This window comes from Macrotis lagotis, chromosome 1 (genome assembly GCF_037893015.1).
Source record: "Macrotis lagotis isolate mMagLag1 chromosome 1, bilby.v1.9.chrom.fasta, whole genome shotgun sequence".
Lineage (NCBI taxonomy): Eukaryota > Metazoa > Chordata > Mammalia > Peramelemorphia > Peramelidae > Macrotis > Macrotis lagotis.
Genome location: NC_133658.1, coordinates 287,816,614 through 287,836,621, shown reverse-complemented (window position 1 = coordinate 287,836,621; position 20,008 = coordinate 287,816,614). Strand labels below are relative to the sequence as shown.

Below are 20,008 nucleotides of genomic sequence, written 5' to 3'. Positions count from 1 at the left end.
CACTGGTACTTGGGGCCCAAAGTCCCAAGAAGGTGGACATCCAGGGTGTCGGGAGGAGACAGGATTGAGAAGGGGGTCACTGTCCGGGCGCTCGCTTTGCAGCGGGCTGGGCTGCTATTCGCCCTCCCCAAGTGAGCTCATCTGTCCCGGACCATGTGCCGGCAGCTGGTGACCGGGACCCGACGGGCGCGGAGAACGACAGATGGGCGCCGAGGCGGAGCCCACTCTCTCCCCCCACATCCCCACCACGGTACCCGTTGCCTACTATCAACCCCTCCTCACCCGGGTCACTCCCTTCCTGATCCTGGACAAATTGTCAGCCCCAGAGAGGACCCCGCGCCGGGGCTGGGGACTAAAATGACTGAAGAATTCCTAGACCCGCTCAGTCTTGCACCTTCCAGCTGCCCAGGATTTGAGACTGTTCCCCTAAACCTGAGGCACCTTAATAACTGACCAGGTTCTTTACACTTCCCATTTACTCTTGGGGTCAGGATTGGGATAAGGAGGAGGGGTGGCAATTCTTTCTTGCCCTCCCCACTAGCTTCTGCCTCACCCCAACGCCAAGATCCCAAGGGGGCTGGATTTAAAACCCTGAGCCAGACTCCAGGCTGTGCCCACATTCAGGGGGAAATCATTCCCATCTCAGGGGAGGTAGCAGGTGCTCTTAGTGGACTCCCCCTTCCTTCTCCCCATACACTGCCCAACATTCAACCTGCAGCCTCTCAGTCCCTCAAAATGTTAAGGGTGGGGGAGGCACTAGACTCTAAGAAAGGGAAAACATCCAGGGCTGGGAATCGCCTTTCAGTGGAACAATAACCAGAGACCCTTCCAGTTTTGTTGACAGGAAAGATCTGGGAGATGAAAAACTGCTTTGGAGGGGAGTGAGGGGTGGGGGAAATCTGTAGTATACAGACCCTCATTAAAACCAGAGCTAGCTCCTGGTCTGCAACTGTTTCCTACCCCCACTCTATCACACACACACACACACACACAACCTCTTTCTTCCCTGGGATGGTGAGGGTATTATTATAATTTTGCAAAATGCACAGCAGCTAATTAAGTCAAGACAGCCCCTTTTGCATTGGGCTTCTTTTGCATGTGAATGGGGGTTGGTAAATCCCCGACTCTGGCTGTGGTGGGGGTGATGGGGGGATTGTCCCCAACTCAGGGTTAATGAAGTGGGAAAGGAGTCTCTCATAGCCTCCTGCAAACAAAACCCCCCCATGCAACAAACCCTGTCCAAATCCTACATGGATTGACTTAAACCCAGGGGATAAGTGCTTTAAATTAATCTCATTGAATAAGAATGAGACCAAACAAAACTCTTTAAAATCATATTAAAAATCTATCAAAGGACAACTTGCACTGGTGTGCTTTTCATTTTGTGAAAGTGAAGGAGATAGAATAGAGCAACCATCTTTACATTTACACAGCAGCAGTGTAAATCACAGACATATTCTCAACTATTTAATTGTCCTTGTACCTTAGAGGCGATTTCATATCTTACATTAATGAAGAACAAGGCTTCCCGACAAGTTTATAATTACAATATTTAAAATTGTCCTGCCAGTTTCCAACTGCAATAACTTTTACAACCTTTGTGGTAAAGCAGGTTTTTTTCTTACTTTCATCTATTTCAAAGGCTCACTTTGGTTTCTATGTTCTGGACTCTGGCACTGGGTGATTTCAGACAGGCCAGGAGAAGGATAAGGTGGGCTCTGGAGGAGGTCCTAAAAAATGATAGCTCCTGAGAAGGCCTACCTTTTCTCTAGTCCTCTCCTTACAACAAACAGACATTACCAGACACATGCACCTTGTGATCTCTTCTTAGAAGATGTGAAAGTTAAAGTTTGAATCCTCTGTGAGAAACAGTCTATGACAGAAAAGTTCCTGTGAATATTTGGGGGAAAGTTAAATGAACTTTAGTTACTCCAAACTTTAAAACTTTACTCCAACTTATGATAAAGAAGGCAACTCATCCTAGAGACAGAACCATTGGAATCTGAACACAGACTGAAGTACATTTTTTTCTCTATTCTTGAGGTTTCTCATCTTTTTGGGGGAATGGAGGATTTATGTTTACTCTCACAATATTACTGTAATAATATAAAATAACCTCCCCCCCCAAACTTTACTCCAAACTGTCACCAGTCAAACTAACTTTAAATATCCTAAATCCTCTCCCACAACCCAACAGCAAAAGCAAAAAGGTATAAGGATTTTAAAAGAAACCTTTGCTATTGGAAGTAAAACTCCCTTCCAAGAAAACATATGATGTAATATCTCCAAAACAATTGGAAACCAAGTAATTTTTTGGTGGAGGAAGAGGATGAGTTTCATTTTTCTATCTGAAAAATAAACATTGGGACCTTAGTGATTTTTCACTGACTACATATAAAGGAGATAAAATCCAGTAATCCTGGACATTAGTCATCTTCCTCTCACCTGACTAAATGGTTCTCCCATTCTACCAGCTCCTTAAAAAAATTCAAAGGAATCCACTGAGCTTTTTAGAAATTTTTCTTTTGCTGAGATTTAGTCTGAACTTGGTTCTATAGGAATGGAAGTCAATGTTTGCATTACATCAGCGCTGACTTAATTAGATCACACACACAGGCACCTATTTTGTCAAAGGTTCTTTGCCCTTCACTGCATGAGAAATGAGGGTCCCTTCTGAAGATTTGCAACTATTAGGGGTTGCAAGTATGAAGATGTTTGGGAACGAGGAAAGGAATTCTATACAATCCGTTAGGGAAAAGAACTGGAGTTTGTAACAGTTCCTTAAATGCCCAATTTCTGTGAGTTTTTAAATATGAGAAAAAGGAGCACAGTAGAGAATCAGAGACAAGTTTGGGAAATAAGAAAATAGTTGATTAAAAATGCATAAAAAATTAGAATACATACAGTGGAATTAGGCAATGGCTTTGCCTAATTGATGCTTGAAATGTATAATCTTTCATGAGCTATAATAAGAGAAAGATTTATTTTTAAGGTTATTCCAACTCAGATAATATTAACCTTAAATCTGCTAAATCCTTGTTTCTTTATTAACTGGGGGTGTAGGAGTGGGTGAGATATAGATTCTGCTTAGAAAGATAACCAAGCATCATCTTAATGTGAGATGAAACATTTAGACCACATTATTAGCAAAGTAAGTTGGGGTATGTAACTTGAAGATATACATATACATACATACACACACACACACACACACACAAACATGTACATAAAATGATATATACATAAATCCTTTGTAGAATTATGCCATTTTTTACTCTAGGAATGCAGAATAACTTTATGATTATTCATCCTTTAATAGAATGAATACTTGGAAAAATATGTAGGTTTTTGCCTTTGATCATTCCAATCACTGGCATTAATCCTACTTCCCACACAGCTGGGTTTTGTCTATAAAGTTTGATTCCCTTCTTTTCTTATCCAAATCATTTGAACTATTAAGCATCAAAATAAAAGAAAGGGTGGCAAATTTGCCAAAGTCATTTTTGACATGTGCTGCAGGGTTTTTATTATTATTGTTATAAATTTCACCAACGGTCCCTATTAATTCATATGAGACAGCTGACTCTGAGAAGGTCATATTTTTCCTCATGCAGAAGATCAATTTTTACTAGGCTCACTCTAAGTCATTTCTATATAAGTGTTGTAGATGACATTTGCCTTGAATCAGATTGCCCACAATCAGAAAGGGAAGACTTGACACCATCCCCCTTTATCACTTGGTAAATGTGAATCTTCTCAAAGCTTACATTACTCTACTGGTGAGTTAGCTAATCAAATCTGGTATTTCCTTTGGACTATCTCAGAACTCTTGTCAAAGAAAATCTAGACATGGTCACTTAGTAACCATGGAGGTACATGGACAAGAAAGGCCCAAATCAAATTGCTGCACAGGACTCTTCAATATGAAGGAAACTGCTAAGATTTTTAGCCCTTTCTCTACTGGTCTAGTCTTCTCTAGCATTTCCTGTTTGTAAATATTACATTTATTGGAAAATCAATATTTCTCAAGGGGGAAGAGGGGATCTCTTTAGTCCTGCAGCCAGACCCAATGGGATAGCTGTGCCCCAGGTCACAACACAAAGAAGTCCAGGCCTCTCGAGGAACCCTATTGGGTTTCATTGGGAAGAAAAACACAGGGGCACTGGTGCCTTTTGACTTCAAAGGCAAATAGTAAAAAGACAACAGTAAATCAATTAACCCTGAAAGAATACCTTTTCTGAGGAACACTGAAGAAGGAATAATAGAAAAGTGACAGTGTATTTATAGCAACATATTTAGAGAAAATAAGCAGACTCAGGGTATAGGACAACATTGTGGTATTTTTGATCACTTTTATAAAATAAATCTTAGTCCTTTCTACAGACCACTTTATGCATGCACGGGAAAGGAGAATTTTGAGAAGTAAAATTTCTCTTTTATACACACCCATTTCATAGAATAATACACTGAGAGTTGGAAGATACCTTAAAAATCAACAAATCTTGCATCCTCACTTTAAGGATGGGAAAACTGAGGACCAGGGAAGGGATGTGCTACTCTTCATATAACAAATTGTGCTTTACAAATAAGACCAAAGGTACTAAATAGTACAAATATAAAACAGTGGAATTTTGTTAAAACACTGGCATGTGATAGTAGAGTTAATACATTTTATAGGATTTTATTGTATGGCATATTAAGAGTTCTTTTGTCTTCCATTTTTACCACTGTTCACTGAAAAGACTAACCAGATTCCAGTGTCAATGAAATGAATAGAGATATCAACTAATTAGCTAATTGTTGTGTGCTGTTACTACACTCATTTTCTAATTTTTGTTACACTCACAAAAGATAGTGGCTATGAGTTCAATTATAATATTTTGAAATTTGGTATGCAAGAAAAGAGAAATAGATTTATTTTTAATAAGGTTCCTCTGACAAAAATAGAACGTTTACCAATTCACAACTTCCAGGATCCAGCTTGAGGCTCGGTGCTATATACAGAGGCAGCTTTTGAGAAATCTTAGCTAAGTCTCACTGCCCCACAGAACATCTTTGTGGGCTTTTCCAGTGTTTCAGAGAAACAGATTTTCTTCTGCTTCCCCCCAAAGCAAAGGTTGAGAGCTCCAACTCAGCTCTGCAGTGTGTGGTTGCTGGGTTTTCCATGTTTGTTTTTCTTTTTGACCTTGGCGTCTCCAGCTTCCATCCCACTTGAGTATTCTGAACGCAAGATTTCAGCAAGACAGTGTTTACTCTGGGTCTTCTTATGAAGGTCAGGCCTAGGGAAGAGAGTAAAAGCAGGGAGGGAGAGAAAAGAAACTTTATACATTATTTTTTTCATCCCAAGATAGGTTGATGGCGGCTGGTTCTGAGGCTGTGAAACTGACATTTTTGTATTAACAGAAGTACAATCCCTTCAATTGTGCTTGTTTTGATATTCTCTGTACCAGAAGATTAGATACGGCGCTGACAGATTTTCATAAGGGTGGCAAAATATCATGGCATTTTTAAAAGTGAGGCTTTGTTCTGTACTGTTGTTTTCATGGAAAAAAAGGAACACAGACTGATGGCAAATGAGGTGTATGATACAGCAGTTTGCCAAAAGAAAAAAAAGCCCACCCTAAAACTCAACAACATTCAGTAATAAAAAAACACTTTAATAGAAACCACAGTAACCCCAACTTGGTTAAAAAAAAGTAATTGTCCCTCACTGATAGCAATCCACACATAAGGAGGACACTAGCTCTCTCGAGATGGTGAAGATGGCTGACTGTTGTTTTGAACAGATCTTTCTGAGGTCTAGAAAATAGATTAGTTAATAGGTATTTCTTCACTGGACTGGGAGGGCTTTTTAATCTTTTGGTCTCTTCAAAAATCAAGCCCCAGGGTACATTTCAGAAGCCTGGTTTATGTCTCAAATATTGGCCACAACTATAGCCCTCCCAAAACTGTACACAAGCCTTGGGTACTGGAGGGAGGTCTCTCTACTGCAGTAATCCTCACTGAAAAATGCCAAAGGTTTAAAATCAATTTCAGCTGCTGAACTGCAGTAACTGTTTTCAAAAGACGGGAGCCTTGCCATTTGATCAGAAGATCAGAGAAGGAAATTTGTACAAGTTCAATCAAACATGGGGAAAATGATTACATAAACTGCAGAGTGAAATATTTAATGTTTCTTAAGACACATGGATGGGTTTCAAATTTGTTTTCAAAAGCAGTGGTGACCACTAAAAACACATGTGGCAGAAATGCCATCATTGGCACCTTGTTAGTGCCCACCGGTTTTGCAATAATTCCCTAGGCACTAAGAGAAGATGGTATAATTTTAGGAAGCAAGATAAGGCCCTCATCCCCGCTTTTTTCTTTTTCAATGTAAATTGAAATGGACAAATACTAGGACTTAGTCTAAATAAGTGGAAATCCTTATGTTCCAAAGGTCTTGACTCAAAATAATGTGTCAGAATTTATATGATATTGATCTATGTTCCAATGAAATTCTTTTTTATATAAAAGAACAAATTAGATAGTATTAGGAGTTGTATCTTTACTGCCAGAAACAAGATTTGAAGCAATTATGTGGATTACTGGGGGGGGGGGGAGCAATTATAAGGTTATTTATTTGTGGGGGACAAGAGAATAGTGATGATTAAGAAGAGGAAAACTTCAAATGATAACTTCTATTATTCATTTACTTATGACAATAGAGACAATATCTGTGGATATCACTGAAGAGCATTTCATTTGAGACTTTTATAAATCTTTAGCATGGCTATTCTCATTCCTCAGGGTTTCTTAACTCCTATCCTCCACCCAAAACACCAAACCAAATAGAAAGCAATGTATTACAGTGGAAAACCCATTGACCAGGGTCAGAGGATATAGGTTCAAATGCCAGCCTAGAAGCTTATACTTCTGGTATGACCTTTGGCAAATAAAATAGTCTCAGTTTCTTCAACTATAAAAAGAAGAAACTGAACCAGGCAGCCTCCAGGTCTAAGCCTATGATGCTATGGTTAAAAACACACACACACACACACACACACACACACACACACACACACACACACCCCTCATCTTAAGCTTTTAATACTTTTATTTCCAAGAGATAACCAAGTGTAACAAAATGTTTTGACAAATGGAAGGAAACCCTTTCCAGCGCTTTTTGAATTTCTCTCTAAGTTACTAATGGCAATTCCTACAATGTGCAATTTTTTTTTCTTTTATGTTGATAATGAGTTCACCTTGATATTATGCTTTTAGGCTTACAAAGGCAAGTGTAAGAGGTATAATGGATAGTAGCTGGAGTGGAGCCTGGAAGATCTGAGTTGAAATCTGGCCTCAGACACTATTTCTCTCATCTTAGGCAAGTCACTTAGCTTCATTTAATTTGGTTTCATCAACTGTAAAAAAGGAATAACAGCACTTATTTCTAATGGTTATTCTGAAGATCAAATGAGAATATTTCTAAAGTATTTGGTACAGTGCTTGTGCCATAGTAGGCCATTCCCTGGCCTTTCCATCATAACCTTGTCAAATATGGAGAGCAAGTCTCAGCCCCCTTTAACAGATGAAGAGGGTAAGCCCACCAGGGGTCAAATGAGTTGCCTAAGGTTAACACAGCAAATTAGTGGTGGAGTAGAGACTAAAACCCAGGTCTTCCCACCCTAGTTTAGTGCTCTTGCTATTCCACTGGCACCTTCTATGAGATGCTATTTCTCATTCGGCAGCACCCCTGCTCATGTACCCTCCCTGTACCTGATTGAGGTCCAAGTTGCAAGGGGGTTGATTTGTGATTTGGAAAAGGAAGGAGACAGGCCCGGCAGTTAAGAGAACTTAACTTGTTCCAAACTGATGGCTGCCAGTTTTATGTGCCTGCGGTTTATTTTTAGTTGGGCTATATGACAGATAGAGTGAAAAGGTTCTGACAGGAAGGAATGCTTTTTCTTCCTCCTTGTTTGAAGCTAGGTGTTCACAATGTGTATAATTTTAAATGTAACAACCTGGGTTTCAAAATATGCAAAGTATCAGTCAAAATATCCTCCCCAGCATAAGCTCCTGAACTTCAAAGATCTCTCCTGCCATTGCTAAAGCAAAATAAATAAATAGAATATTACTTGGCTGATTGATACACTAATTGCCTACAAAAATGGCACAGGATGTGTCACCACCAAAACTTTCAGCCAAAGACAAGCAGGCTGGCAAACTTGTATTCTTAGGCAAGAGCCCATTGATTTTAATCTATCTGAGTACATATGTTAAAAAATAGGTGTCTATGTATGTATGTATATGTGTGTGTGTGTGTGTGTGTGTGTGTGTGTGTGTGTGTGTGTGATGAGAATCATATGTATGCCAATGTGGAAATTTGTTTTGATTGACTATATATGTGATGAATCTTGGCTAATTAAAACAAATCATATATATAATTTGTATTTCCTAAGAAACTTGTCAACACGATTCCAGAGGATTTGTGATGAAACAGGCTGAGCTATCCCCCTCAAACCTGGTCTTCTCACTCCCCCACCCTCATCAGAGAGGTGATAGACTCAGAATTTTTTAAAAAAGATTATGGACAATGAGAAATTTTGTTTTGTTTGATTATACATACCTATAACAGAGATTTTGCTTTTTTTGCTTTCTTAATAAAGATGGAAGAAGGTGGGGGGAAGAGAGAAAGACTGCTTGAAAATAAAATTTTGTTTTAAAAAAAGATAATGTGCATGCATATGTACACAAAGATACAAATATAAATATATATGTACTATATAAATAATTCAAGGAGCTGTGATTTCATCATTGTGGGTACATTGCCACTGATGTAGAACACAGTACCTCATACCTTTATAGACAATTTCAAGTTTCTATGACTGAAAAACAATTATCACTTCATTATCTACACTCCAGTGATGAAGCTCTATAAACTTACTTAGGTTGATCTATGGATGTAAGAAATACAATCCAACATCTGTTAAGCTTGATAATTTTTTTCTTTTTTTTAGTTTTTGCAAAGCAATGGGGTTAGGTGATTTACCCAAAGTCATACAACTAGGTAATTATTAAGTGTCTGAGGTAGGATTTGAACTGAGCCAGTGCTCCATCCACTGCACCACCTAGCTGCCCCTAAGCATGATAATTTCTACCAGAGCTAATATGCCATCAGTAGTGTTTTTGAGAACCTTCTATCAACCCCCATGCCAAGATGAAGCACTGAAGGATATCTCAGTAGCAGGGCAGAAACAGTGGAATGGGATCTGGAATGAAGTCAGAATGGCTGCGTTCAGGTCTGGCCTGCCAGTCATACATGTATGACTTTTTGTTCTGATTCTTTGTGATCCTATTTGGAGTTTTCTTGGCAAAGATACTGGAGAAGTTTGCCATTTCCTTTTCTAGACTATTTTTCAGATGAGGGAACTGAGGCAAACAGGCTTAAGTGACTTACCCAAGATCTCACAACTAGTAAGGGTTTGAAGCCAGATTCAAATTCATGAAGGTGAGTCTTTCTGACTGCAGGCCGAAATCTCTATCCACTGGGCCATCTAACAGTCCTTTATGTGACTCCAGGGAAATTGCTTCATTGATTTTATCTAAGTTTGGACAAGATATCTTAACTATCTCTTTCAGCTCAAAAATCTATGATACTATAATGAATTTCCATTTTATCATTATTCAAAATATATTAATTCATCACTAATAAGGTGTATGCTAGATAATATGGTTCTGGGGAACTGGATGTTAATTGACAGAAAATACAAAAAACTGTTCTCAAAGCAGTATTTGCTCAATATTCTCAAGTCCACAGTGCAGAAAATGAGATGCTATAGAAATCAGGTCTTGGAGAAGGTCCTGCTCTACTTAAGTTGACAACTGAAACATTTTCCAGGCATTTTACAATTTTATTTCCAGCCAAGGCATAGTCCACCACCAGCAAATCCTAACTCCTCTACAGACCTGGTAGAAAAATGTGCCAGGTCACTACTCTGAGGATCCTTATGGCTCCACAGAGTGAGCAGGTGTTCAGTTTTTCAGTCTATGGCTTTGGTTCCTCTGCCTTTGGTGAAAAGAAGTTTTGAAGGGAATTTGGTTTGTTGTTTTTTTTAAACATTCAAGTAGCCCAAATGGAGCCTCCTTTAGTGACTAAGCTAGTTCTCTACTTCTCTATCTACAGGCCCAGGCTGAATGAATCATAAGGTAATAGACAAATAGGAAAATGGGAAATTATAAAGCTAAACTAAACATGCCCTGGCATGTAATCTTCTCCAGTGCCACCCTGATGTCATCTCAGTTTTTGTTAAAGTCCCTTTCTCACCACTGTGCTGGACATCTAGTCATCAAAACAGTAATCAATAAACAAATTCATTTATCTAACTACATCTACCTGAAGTTATTGAACTGGAGCTCAGCAGAAAAGTTCAGATTTTATTTGTACCCTTGATAAAGTAAAATCTCAGTTCAATTTGTACATCAATTTACTTGGTTTTGATCATAACTATGGGGCAGTTAGGTGTTGAAAAGCACCTAAGGCCTGGCTCCCTTAGATTTTTTTCTTAGTGAGTTCAAATCAAGCTTCAGACACTTATTAGCTGTGTGACACTGGGCAAGTCACTAAACCTGGTTTGCTTCAGTTTCCTCACCTGGAAAAGGCCCTAGAAAAGGAAAGGCAAACCACTCCAGTATCTTTGTCAAGAAAAACCCAAATAGGGTTACAAAGAGTTGGACACAACTGAAAATAATTGAACAAAAATAATAATTAACATATACAAAGTACTTAAAAAATTTCTATATTCAAGGGGTGGCTAGGTGGTGTAGTGGATAAAAAGCACCGGCCTTGGAGTCAGGAGTACCTGGGTTCAAATCCAGTCTCAGACACTTAATAATTACCTAGCTGTGTGGACTTTGGCAAGCCACTTAACCCTATTTGCCTTACAAAAACCTAAAAAAAAAAAAATTCTATATTCTTCTATTGAACTATAAGCTGTCTAAGAGCAGGAATCCTATCATATATATAAATTTTGCATCTTCACCTATCCCTATCCCTATCCCTAGTAAGACTGCAGATATTAGGTGCTTAATATCTGCTGACTTAATTTGAATTTCAAACTAAACCTGATGCCAAAAATGCAGAAAACTGCTTTAATTGATTCTTATTGAACTGAGATATATCTTGGCATGCCGTTGGGTTTTTCTTTTTTAAACTTCCTTGCCTCCTCCTTGCAAACACACACATACACACACACACACACACACACACACATCTTTGGATGCCTCAAAATCTACTGAAGTCTGGTAAAATGCATTCTCTCAAATCTGAAAGATCTACCTTGTAAACAAACTATCTAGGGCCACAGAGAGACCCAAAGGAATTCCAAGTGAAAATATACCCCAAAACGGGATGGAAAAACCCTGGTTTCAAGTGTGATCAGGGGAGAAGTGGCAATGACTTTAGATAAGATGGTGATGATTGAGAAATTTCCCTGCCCTCCCTAGCTCTTAGGGAAGAAGAAAAGGCAGCAACATTTGAACAGAATTCTGGTGGCTCTCCAATGACAAGAAGAGCAACAAACAACTCCAGGGAGAATTTGACAAGCGGTCCCTCTGGTGCAACAAAGTATTTCAGGTAAAGATTCTGCCAGTGTGGGATGATAATTTAGCCTCCTGAAGTAGATCATATTATCAGATCTTTATAGTCATTGAAGGAAGGGGAGCCTTTTAACCTTTGGGTTCAATTTGGGCATGGGTGTTGGATGGGGTGAGTACCTGGCAAGCCAGCAGGTGCCTCTTTGATCATCCTGGACTGAATAAAACTTAGCTAGAGCCCCTATTTTGTGGGTGTTCCCTGCCCAACCCTCATACACAACTGCTGATCTGGGAGAGCTTACTTGCAGAACCAAGGACAGACATAAAAAACCAGACTTTACCCTAATACCACAGTACAAAAGAGACTTGAAGGAAGGGAGGAAAATTCTAAGCCCTCCCTTGAGGTGTGAGGAGCAGCACAGTCTGAGGAATGAAGCAAGAAACCAACAAATACTTGTTTATTGAATGAAGGTAATTACCTCCAAGAGAACCAGACAAAGGGCAGCCCTAATAAACTTTGTGTTGAGGGGTATAATGGCAAGGTAATGGGACCAAGAAGCAGACTCATCTCAGCTCCATCATTTTCTATTTGGACAAACGTTTAAGTCACTGTTAGTCTGAGACACTGAATTCTTTTCTAATTCTTACCATGAAGCAAATTTCAATGCACTTGAGTGCTTATCTCAGCACCATGTGGTCTGCTGCTGTATTTGGGAGACAAGTGGAGGTGTGATGAGAGTGTGACAATATTTCAGAGCATTATGCTGATTTAAGAAACGATGGCCTTATGTCCACTAGCCCTTAGTGTGTCTGGCCCATCCTTTCTTCCTTGCTAGATAGTTCAGTGGTTAGAGCACTGGAAGTCAGGAAGACCTGAGTTCAAATCCAGTCTCAGACATTTACTAGCTGTGTGACTGGGTAAGTCACTTAACTTCTGTTTGCCTCAGTTACCCTAATGATAGTACTGTCATGCTATTGAACATTGGAACACAGAGAGTTGGACATGATTGAACACTTAATATATATTTGCTAAATGAACATATTTTCACAGCCAATCAATAAATGCAATTCATACAAAAAATTTCAGCTGATTCTTTGTGGACAAAGAGAGGATAATTATTTTGTTGAGGTCCTATATTACAAGTTTCTCCATCTGTTGAACTGGGTTAGAATTGATTAGTTTAATGGAAAGATCCCTTTATCATTATAGAATCTTAAAGCTGGAAAGGTCCTCAAAGATCTTGTATTCCAAATCTCATTTGATCAAGAATCCCCTATTCATCATCCCTACAAGTGAATGATCATCCTTCCTCTGCTTTTAAAAACCTCCTTTAACATGGAATTCACCATCTATTCTGCCCATTTCATTTTGGTCTGATTGTTAGGAAGTTTTCTTTTCTATTAAGCTGAAATCCTTCTTCCCTCCACTTGTTAGGTATTGATCTTAGTGCTGCATTCTAAGAACAAGTTTAATATTCACATGTGGTCCAAGATATTTTTACTGTACTATAAATGACTTATAATGCAACCCCCTAATACAATTCTAACCTAATTAGAAACAATCATATCATAACACTCCAGCTTCATCCTCTGCTTCTGGCTCAAAGGATTCTAGAACAAAAGTAGCCTAGAGAAATTAATTGTTTTAGCTCTCTGTCTTTTTTCTTTTGGTAGCTCTCTGTCTTTAAGCAAGTTGATAGCCATATAATCCAAGGGTGATAACTGTCATCTGTCATAGAAAAACTTAAAAAATATAGTCTTATAATCTCTCTTCATAGACCATTTGATGAACTTGACAAATTCAATATTTTTCCATCTCCAACCAAAGGTTTCTTTTTCTAGGTGATCAGCATTCCTTATTATACAAATACTTCACATATCTTATATGTGTATTTTTTTCTTAATTGTTGTTTTGATGTAGCTTCTAAAAGGGATTGAAGGATCCAAACCCAGTCTACAAAAGAGCCTGAAAAGCTGCAAAGGATGGCATTCCCAAATGACATCCTTTCTGTGGAACAGCAAATTCAAATAATATTTATTACATATATACATATGCTGCAAGGCTCTGTCCTAAGCACTGGGAGTATAAATAAGATATGGTCCCTTCTGCCAGAGAACTTACAACCTAGTACTTGTAAATGGTTAAGACACCACCTCATATCATGGACTGTCAAGTCCAATGCATTGGGTTGAAACATGGCAGCATCAGTTCCAGGATGAGAACAAAATGCAAAGTAACTCAAATGCTTCAGAATAAGATATGACAAGAGGCTGACATAAACTAACTGGAACTGTATAGGTCATAACAAATAACAATCAAAGCTTTCATTTCTAGAGTACTTTATAGCTTATAAAGTGCTTTGCTCCTAGTAACTCTGGGAGGTGGGTAGTAACAGACAGAAAAAGCTTTTTTTCTCTATACGAGTGAGAAAATTGTTGTGTAGCTAAGGATATACATATTCCTGCAATAGAAATGGAATTAGGGATGAGTTGTTCATTGGGGAAGAAAACAAGGTTGGCTAGATGAATGGTTTGGGGGGTATATTTGGGACAACTATATACAAAATCAAATTATGAGCTGGTAAAGGGTTCTTCTTCCTGGGGTATATATATATATATATATATATATATATATATATATATACACCTACTTACACATTTGTGTGCATGTATACATATGAATATATGTTGACTTGTGTTCAATTTTCTGTAATTCAAAAACTCAAGAATTTGGTTTGGTGAAAACATAAATGTAATCTCCTGTTGCATCTATCCTTAACTGGTATCTGTCACTGATTCAAACTGTACTTCCTTCCTTCTTCCAATTCCAGGGTTTCAATGCAAGAAGGACGACAAAGTTTCAAGGGCTGCAAACAGTATATTTGACAGTCTCTGGCGTCACCCCCAAGAGAGGCTGGTTGGGTTCCTGTTCTTTGTTGTCAGTCCTGGCTGCTTGTCTGAAAGCACACCATGTGGTTCCTGCTATCTGCAGGTGACCCAGGTGTGGAGGAAGCTAAGGGTCACTGTGAAATCCCTCTAATCGCCTCATTAGCAGGGTGGGGATGAAGGTGTGTTTGTTCGGTGAGAAGGCAGAAAGCTGGTAATTGCTTGGTGTCAGCTGGAAAAAACCAAGTGATAGGAGCAAGAGGCCAAAAGTAAAAGGCTACATGAGCACACCTATAATTAAAACCCTGTTTTAAAGAATAGGGGCCCGGCAGCACCTGACTAAAGGGAGAGTACAAGAAAAAGAAAACTAGATTTGCATCAAGTGTTGCAAATGGAGAAATACTCAGCTCTCTCCACTGGAGAAAATGTCCATAGAGATGAAATTTTGGTTTGAACCTGAGCCCAATTACAGTTAATGCAATGCTAGAAAAAAACAAATCCAACCAAATAGGGTCTTCTCATCTCTAGTTCTGGTTTAGACAACAAAGATCCTGTCCTCAGCATTGATGTTTCACAGCTACAATTTGTAATGGATTTCAAAACACAGACTGTCACATTTTGCTTCTTACATCAGAATCTAAAGTACAGATGATGATGATGATGATGATGATGATAAGAGTCTACAGAAAGTGGTAAGCACTATATAATTAAACCCACAGTCCTCTGCTCATGCCAAAGTTATGTCTGACCTTATAGCTGCCAGTGACTCCTATTGCTTCTTCTTGGCCTTGTCACTAAGGTCAAATGTTCTGACTTTCCACCTGGAGGCTTGCTCCTGCCCTGCTAAGGGGGATGAGGATGCACCAGAGCATTCCCATGTCTAATTACTAGGGTCTGGTTTACTGCCTCCATTTAGGAGGTCAGAGAAACAGAACCAGCTGCTCTGACAAGCTGGTCCATCAGCAGGGGGTATGGATGCCCTTCTGAGTGATCTTCCTCTCCTGTGCTTCGCAATAGAATCTCAAGCCTGTTTATGTTCCCTATTGCCTACTTGGCTCCTCATTGGGATATGTATTACTGAAATTTACACATGGGACTTGAATAATGAACTCAATCACCCACTGGGATAGGTACCAGTCTCCTTTACAACAAGAAGAAACTGGAGGGGAAGCAGTCTATGTTTGGCACTTTCCCCTCTAGCCTACCTTCTCAAGTTCATCCTTCATACTACTACTACAACTACAACTACTACTACTACTACTACTACTAGAATAATATTTCTTATCAATCTAGTCATTATACTCTGTTAAAAGAAGTGTCTGGCTTTTTGATTGACTTTTGACTAATAAATTTAATTCAAACTTTTTTTTTGCTAGATATTCAAGGTCTTTCGAAATCTGGCACCACCCCCCCCCTTTACATTTCTAGTCTTTAGTTAACTTTGCTTCCATGTATTTAATGAACCAAAAAGGAATACTCTGTGTCCCCTGTTTGCTTTCCTGCCTTCCTGCCTCTTTTTTCCAGGCCTAGTTAACCTGTTTATTCTTTAAAGCTCAACTTAAATGGCATTTTCTTCATGAAACCTTCCTTCATAAATAATGACCTTCCCCAAACCAAAACCTTGCCTGGTAATTTGTTACATAATATTTTAACACCCTTATATAATATTATATATTACAATTATCCCCTTACCATAGTAGTCCATTAGCACTCTCCATACATTTGTACCCATGCTTTCCTTTTTCTTTCACTTACAGCTTCTACTCTCCTTTAGAATCTTTTTCCTTTTCCTCTTCCTTTTTTGCCTCTATCTTAGGCCTGTCAGTGGCAACTATAGTATGGACATTGCTTAGTTTGTCAACAACAGTCAGAATTATGAATGGTGAAGATCTTGGTTTTCAGGTTAGTCCTTGCAACTCAGGACTTCATGCCCAAGACTTACCAATGGCTGTGTGACCCTGGACAAGTCATTCAGTCTCTGTATCTCAGTTTCTCCATTTAGAAATGGTAATACTGTTCCCTACATACTTTACATAGATATTGTGAGGATAAACCTAAACATGTAAATATGCTTTGCACTCTAGGGAAAAAGTTACCACATCCATTCTAATTACCATTATTTACAAGACAGTCAGGACTCATGAAGGACTGCAAGTAATTAGGTCACATGTAATTTCATTCTAATAAGGGAAGGCCCTAGTTCTCATTTTTAAAGATCAGCAGAATGTCAAAGTTGAAAGTGTCTTTAAAGATCTAGACTCAGAGCAATCTCTTCTTTTTTAGTTGAGAAACAATCCCAGGGGAATTAACTGAAAATCCTTAAGATCATAGAGATAATTAGCAGCTGAGTTAGGACAAGAACTCTGCCCATTCCAGGGATCCTCCTCTTAAGCCACAATGCCAATAGTCAACAAAAATGTATGCCAGTCACTGAGTAGATACAAAGAGGCAAAAAAAAAAAAGATATTTCTTGCTTTCAGGAAGCTCATAATCTAATGGGGAGGAAGATAAAAAAATTATACAAACAAGCTATTTAACAGGATAAATAGGAAATAATTAATAGAGGGAAGACATTATAATTAAGAGGGATTGGGAAAGGTTTCCTAAAGAAGATGAAATTTGAGACTTAAAGGAAGTCAAGAAATTTAGTAGGTGGAGAGGAGAAAGAAGAGCATTCCAGACATGGAGGGCAGCCAGAGAAAATGCGCAGAGCAAAGAGATGGAGTGTTTTTCTTGAGGAGCAACAAGTGTCATTTGGAAAACCAGGAAGGAGTGGTAATTCAAAAACCTAGAGAGAAGAAAGTATTAGGAAGGCGAGGGTGATCAACAGTGTTGAAGGCTGCAGAGAGGTTGAGGAGAATGAAGAATGAGAAAAGGCCACTGGACTTGGTAATTAAGAGAACATTTTTAATTTTAAAGAGAAGTTTTGGTGGGAAAAATAAGGGATTAAGTGAATGAGAGGAGAGAAAACGGAAGCATCTAATGTAAACTGCCATTTTAAGATATTTAGTTCCTGGTTGGATGCAAGTGGGGATGGAAAGATCAAGGAACTTTTTTGGGATGGGAGAGAATGAGTATGTTTGTAGGCAGTAGGGATGAACCAGTTGGCAGGGAGAGATGGAAAATAAGCGACAGAATTGGGATAACAGATGGAGAAATCTGTTGGACATGGAAAGGGATAGAATAAGATCACCTGTGCAGGTAAACAGGTTAGCCTTAGTAAGAAGTAAAGCCACCTCTTCACATGAGACAAAGGTGTTGGAGAAGATAGTGACAGAAGGCATATGAATGGTATGAAATGAGGAAGAGAGGAGAAGAAGCTCTCAGCAAATGGTCTCAATTTCTTCTGTAAAATAAGAAGGCATTTTGGGTATGATGGAAGTATGAAGAAGGATAGAGAAGTTTAGAAAAGTCACTTTAGAGAATGGTATAGTAAAATGTTAGAGGAAGTGGAGGATGATGATCTAGGACAATGAAGCCTCAGTTGAGGTTTTATAACAAATTTGTTTCGATCCAGTCAGAATCTTTGTTTTTCTCCACCTTTGTACAGCAGCAGCATGAATATAGGAGCAAAGGCAGAGGAAAGTCATTCAAGGTTGAGGCTTGATTGGTTACAACTGGTGTTATGATAAAGTGATCAGGGACTGAAACTATATAGAATAAAACTGGTTTACCAAGGAGACAAAATGGAGAAAAGAGAAGGTGAAAGGGAGATGGTCAAGGAGAGGATTGAGAGATTGAGGAACTGAAAGTATTGGTGTGGAAGGAGAGTAGAGGTGGAAAGTCAATAGATTTTGGTTAGACAAGGGGAGTGGAAATTCTAGAACGTGGTGGAAGTACATTTGTGGGTGCTAGCAAGATCAAGGGTATGACCATCTTTATATGTGGCTGAGATCAGGTGGAAAATAGATCATGAGAAATGAGTAGGTTGCAGATTTTAAGATGTTTGAGTGAGAGTCAACAGGTATGAAGTTTCTAAGTTAAGCTGGTAAGGGTTGTCAGAAAGTTATACTATGTAATATATGCTAAAATATTTTTCCAAGGCAGGTCTTTGGAGTTTGGAGTGGGGCATGTTCAATGGAAAAAGTTGAATTTCCATAATCTCCCATTCTAAAAACTTTATTTTTTGAATAATTTGTCCTACCTAGAGGTTTGGGGATAGTCTAGATGACTTCTTTCTTCTCAACCTAAGTTATCTATAACTCCTTCCAAGTTACTGGAGACTCCAGGGATTAGAATAGAGAACATGATAGTGTGGATAAAAATGTGATTATGACAAGATACATAATCTCTAAATTAGAAGATGAGGAAGTCTCAAATCTTTAGAGAGTGACTTCTCTCTGTGGTCTTAATTTTCTTGGATTAAAACCAAATGTTAATACTTGTTTGTCTTTAGGTTCTTTGGGTAGAAGAGAACAGAGATTGAACCATAGCTAAACTTGCTAAAGAGCAAGTGGTATGGCTACACAATCTATACACATTTTCAAAGTTTCAGATTGTTGCTTTGATTTTTCATTACTCCACTGATAAACATATTTCCTTAAATTACTATTAGATCACTATGAATAAACTTCATCTTGGTTCTGCCACCATCCCACCCACAAATATGGAGATTTCAGAGATTGTAGCTTTGTTCATTTTCTGATATCACATTTGGCCCAATTTGTCTTTTTATAGAATGATGAGTAGACCAACTAAACCGAGAAAAATTTTTCAGTGGGCAAGATTCCAAGTTTTCCTTCAGCTAATTAAGTGATATTAAGGAGGTTGTAAATGCCACATAAAAATTGGCAGGCAAGCTGCTCCCAATGATTAGATTATTGCTTTACAGGGAGCTACAGCTGCAGCTTCTCAATGCTAGTCTTTTTTAGGAGCTGGTTTGGTGTTTTCAAGGTTGTTACTAATAAGTAAAGTTCAAAGGTGTTAAGAGGTTGCCAGTTAATATACCTTCAGCTCCATGACTTTTGTTGACTTGTAGTCATCAATGCAAAAACTACAATTCTCTTTAGTGGATTTTTAAAAAGCCATGCAGGACAAGAATAGTACCATTCCTTCCCAAAACAGACAATGGGAATGAACTCATCCAAGGAAAATTCAAGTAAGCTCACAAGAAATGCTTGTCAGTTGGCTCAATGAATTATACTGACATCAAAGACTCCAAGGAGGAAGAGGGAAGATATGACTTCAGAATTTGGAGCTTTCCAATTTGGAATTCACTAATTTATAATTGTTATAGTTTGTAGAAGGACTGAAATTTTCTATGGTTTCCTGAGCAAATTGTAGAGCATAAAATGCATGAAAGATTTCCAGGAGAACAGATTCATTACAAACCAAACTCATTTTAAAACCCCTGAGAGGCACTAATACTTGAGGGAATATTTTTATGCTCTTCTCAAGCATACTTAGGTGTCTTGCTGTTTGGACACAGTGGCAATAACCTTTGTACCCTCCAACTTTTCATTTATCCTCAGTGTCAGCATATTGTAATCTGAAGCAAAATAATATATGTTTTTTGAGTGCTGGCCTATGTTTATGATTACTTTGAAGGTTT

The 20,008-nt window shown here is 38.5% G+C and overlaps 1 protein-coding gene across 2 annotated transcripts in view; it reads right to left on the bottom strand.

Moving 5' to 3' along the window:
• Positions 1-1,226: 1,226 nt before the first annotated feature.
• The window catches only part of DDX31 (DEAD-box helicase 31), an 88,572-nt gene continuing 69,790 nt past the window's right edge, over positions 1,227-20,008 (bottom strand). For both annotated transcript variants that reach the window (XM_074210838.1, XM_074210839.1), the window contains one exon: positions 1,227-5,279. In XM_074210838.1, coding sequence (XP_074066939.1) covers positions 5,132-5,279 — 148 coding nt within the window. In that variant the 3' untranslated portion in view covers positions 1,227-5,131. The remainder of the gene's footprint in view (positions 5,280-20,008) is intronic.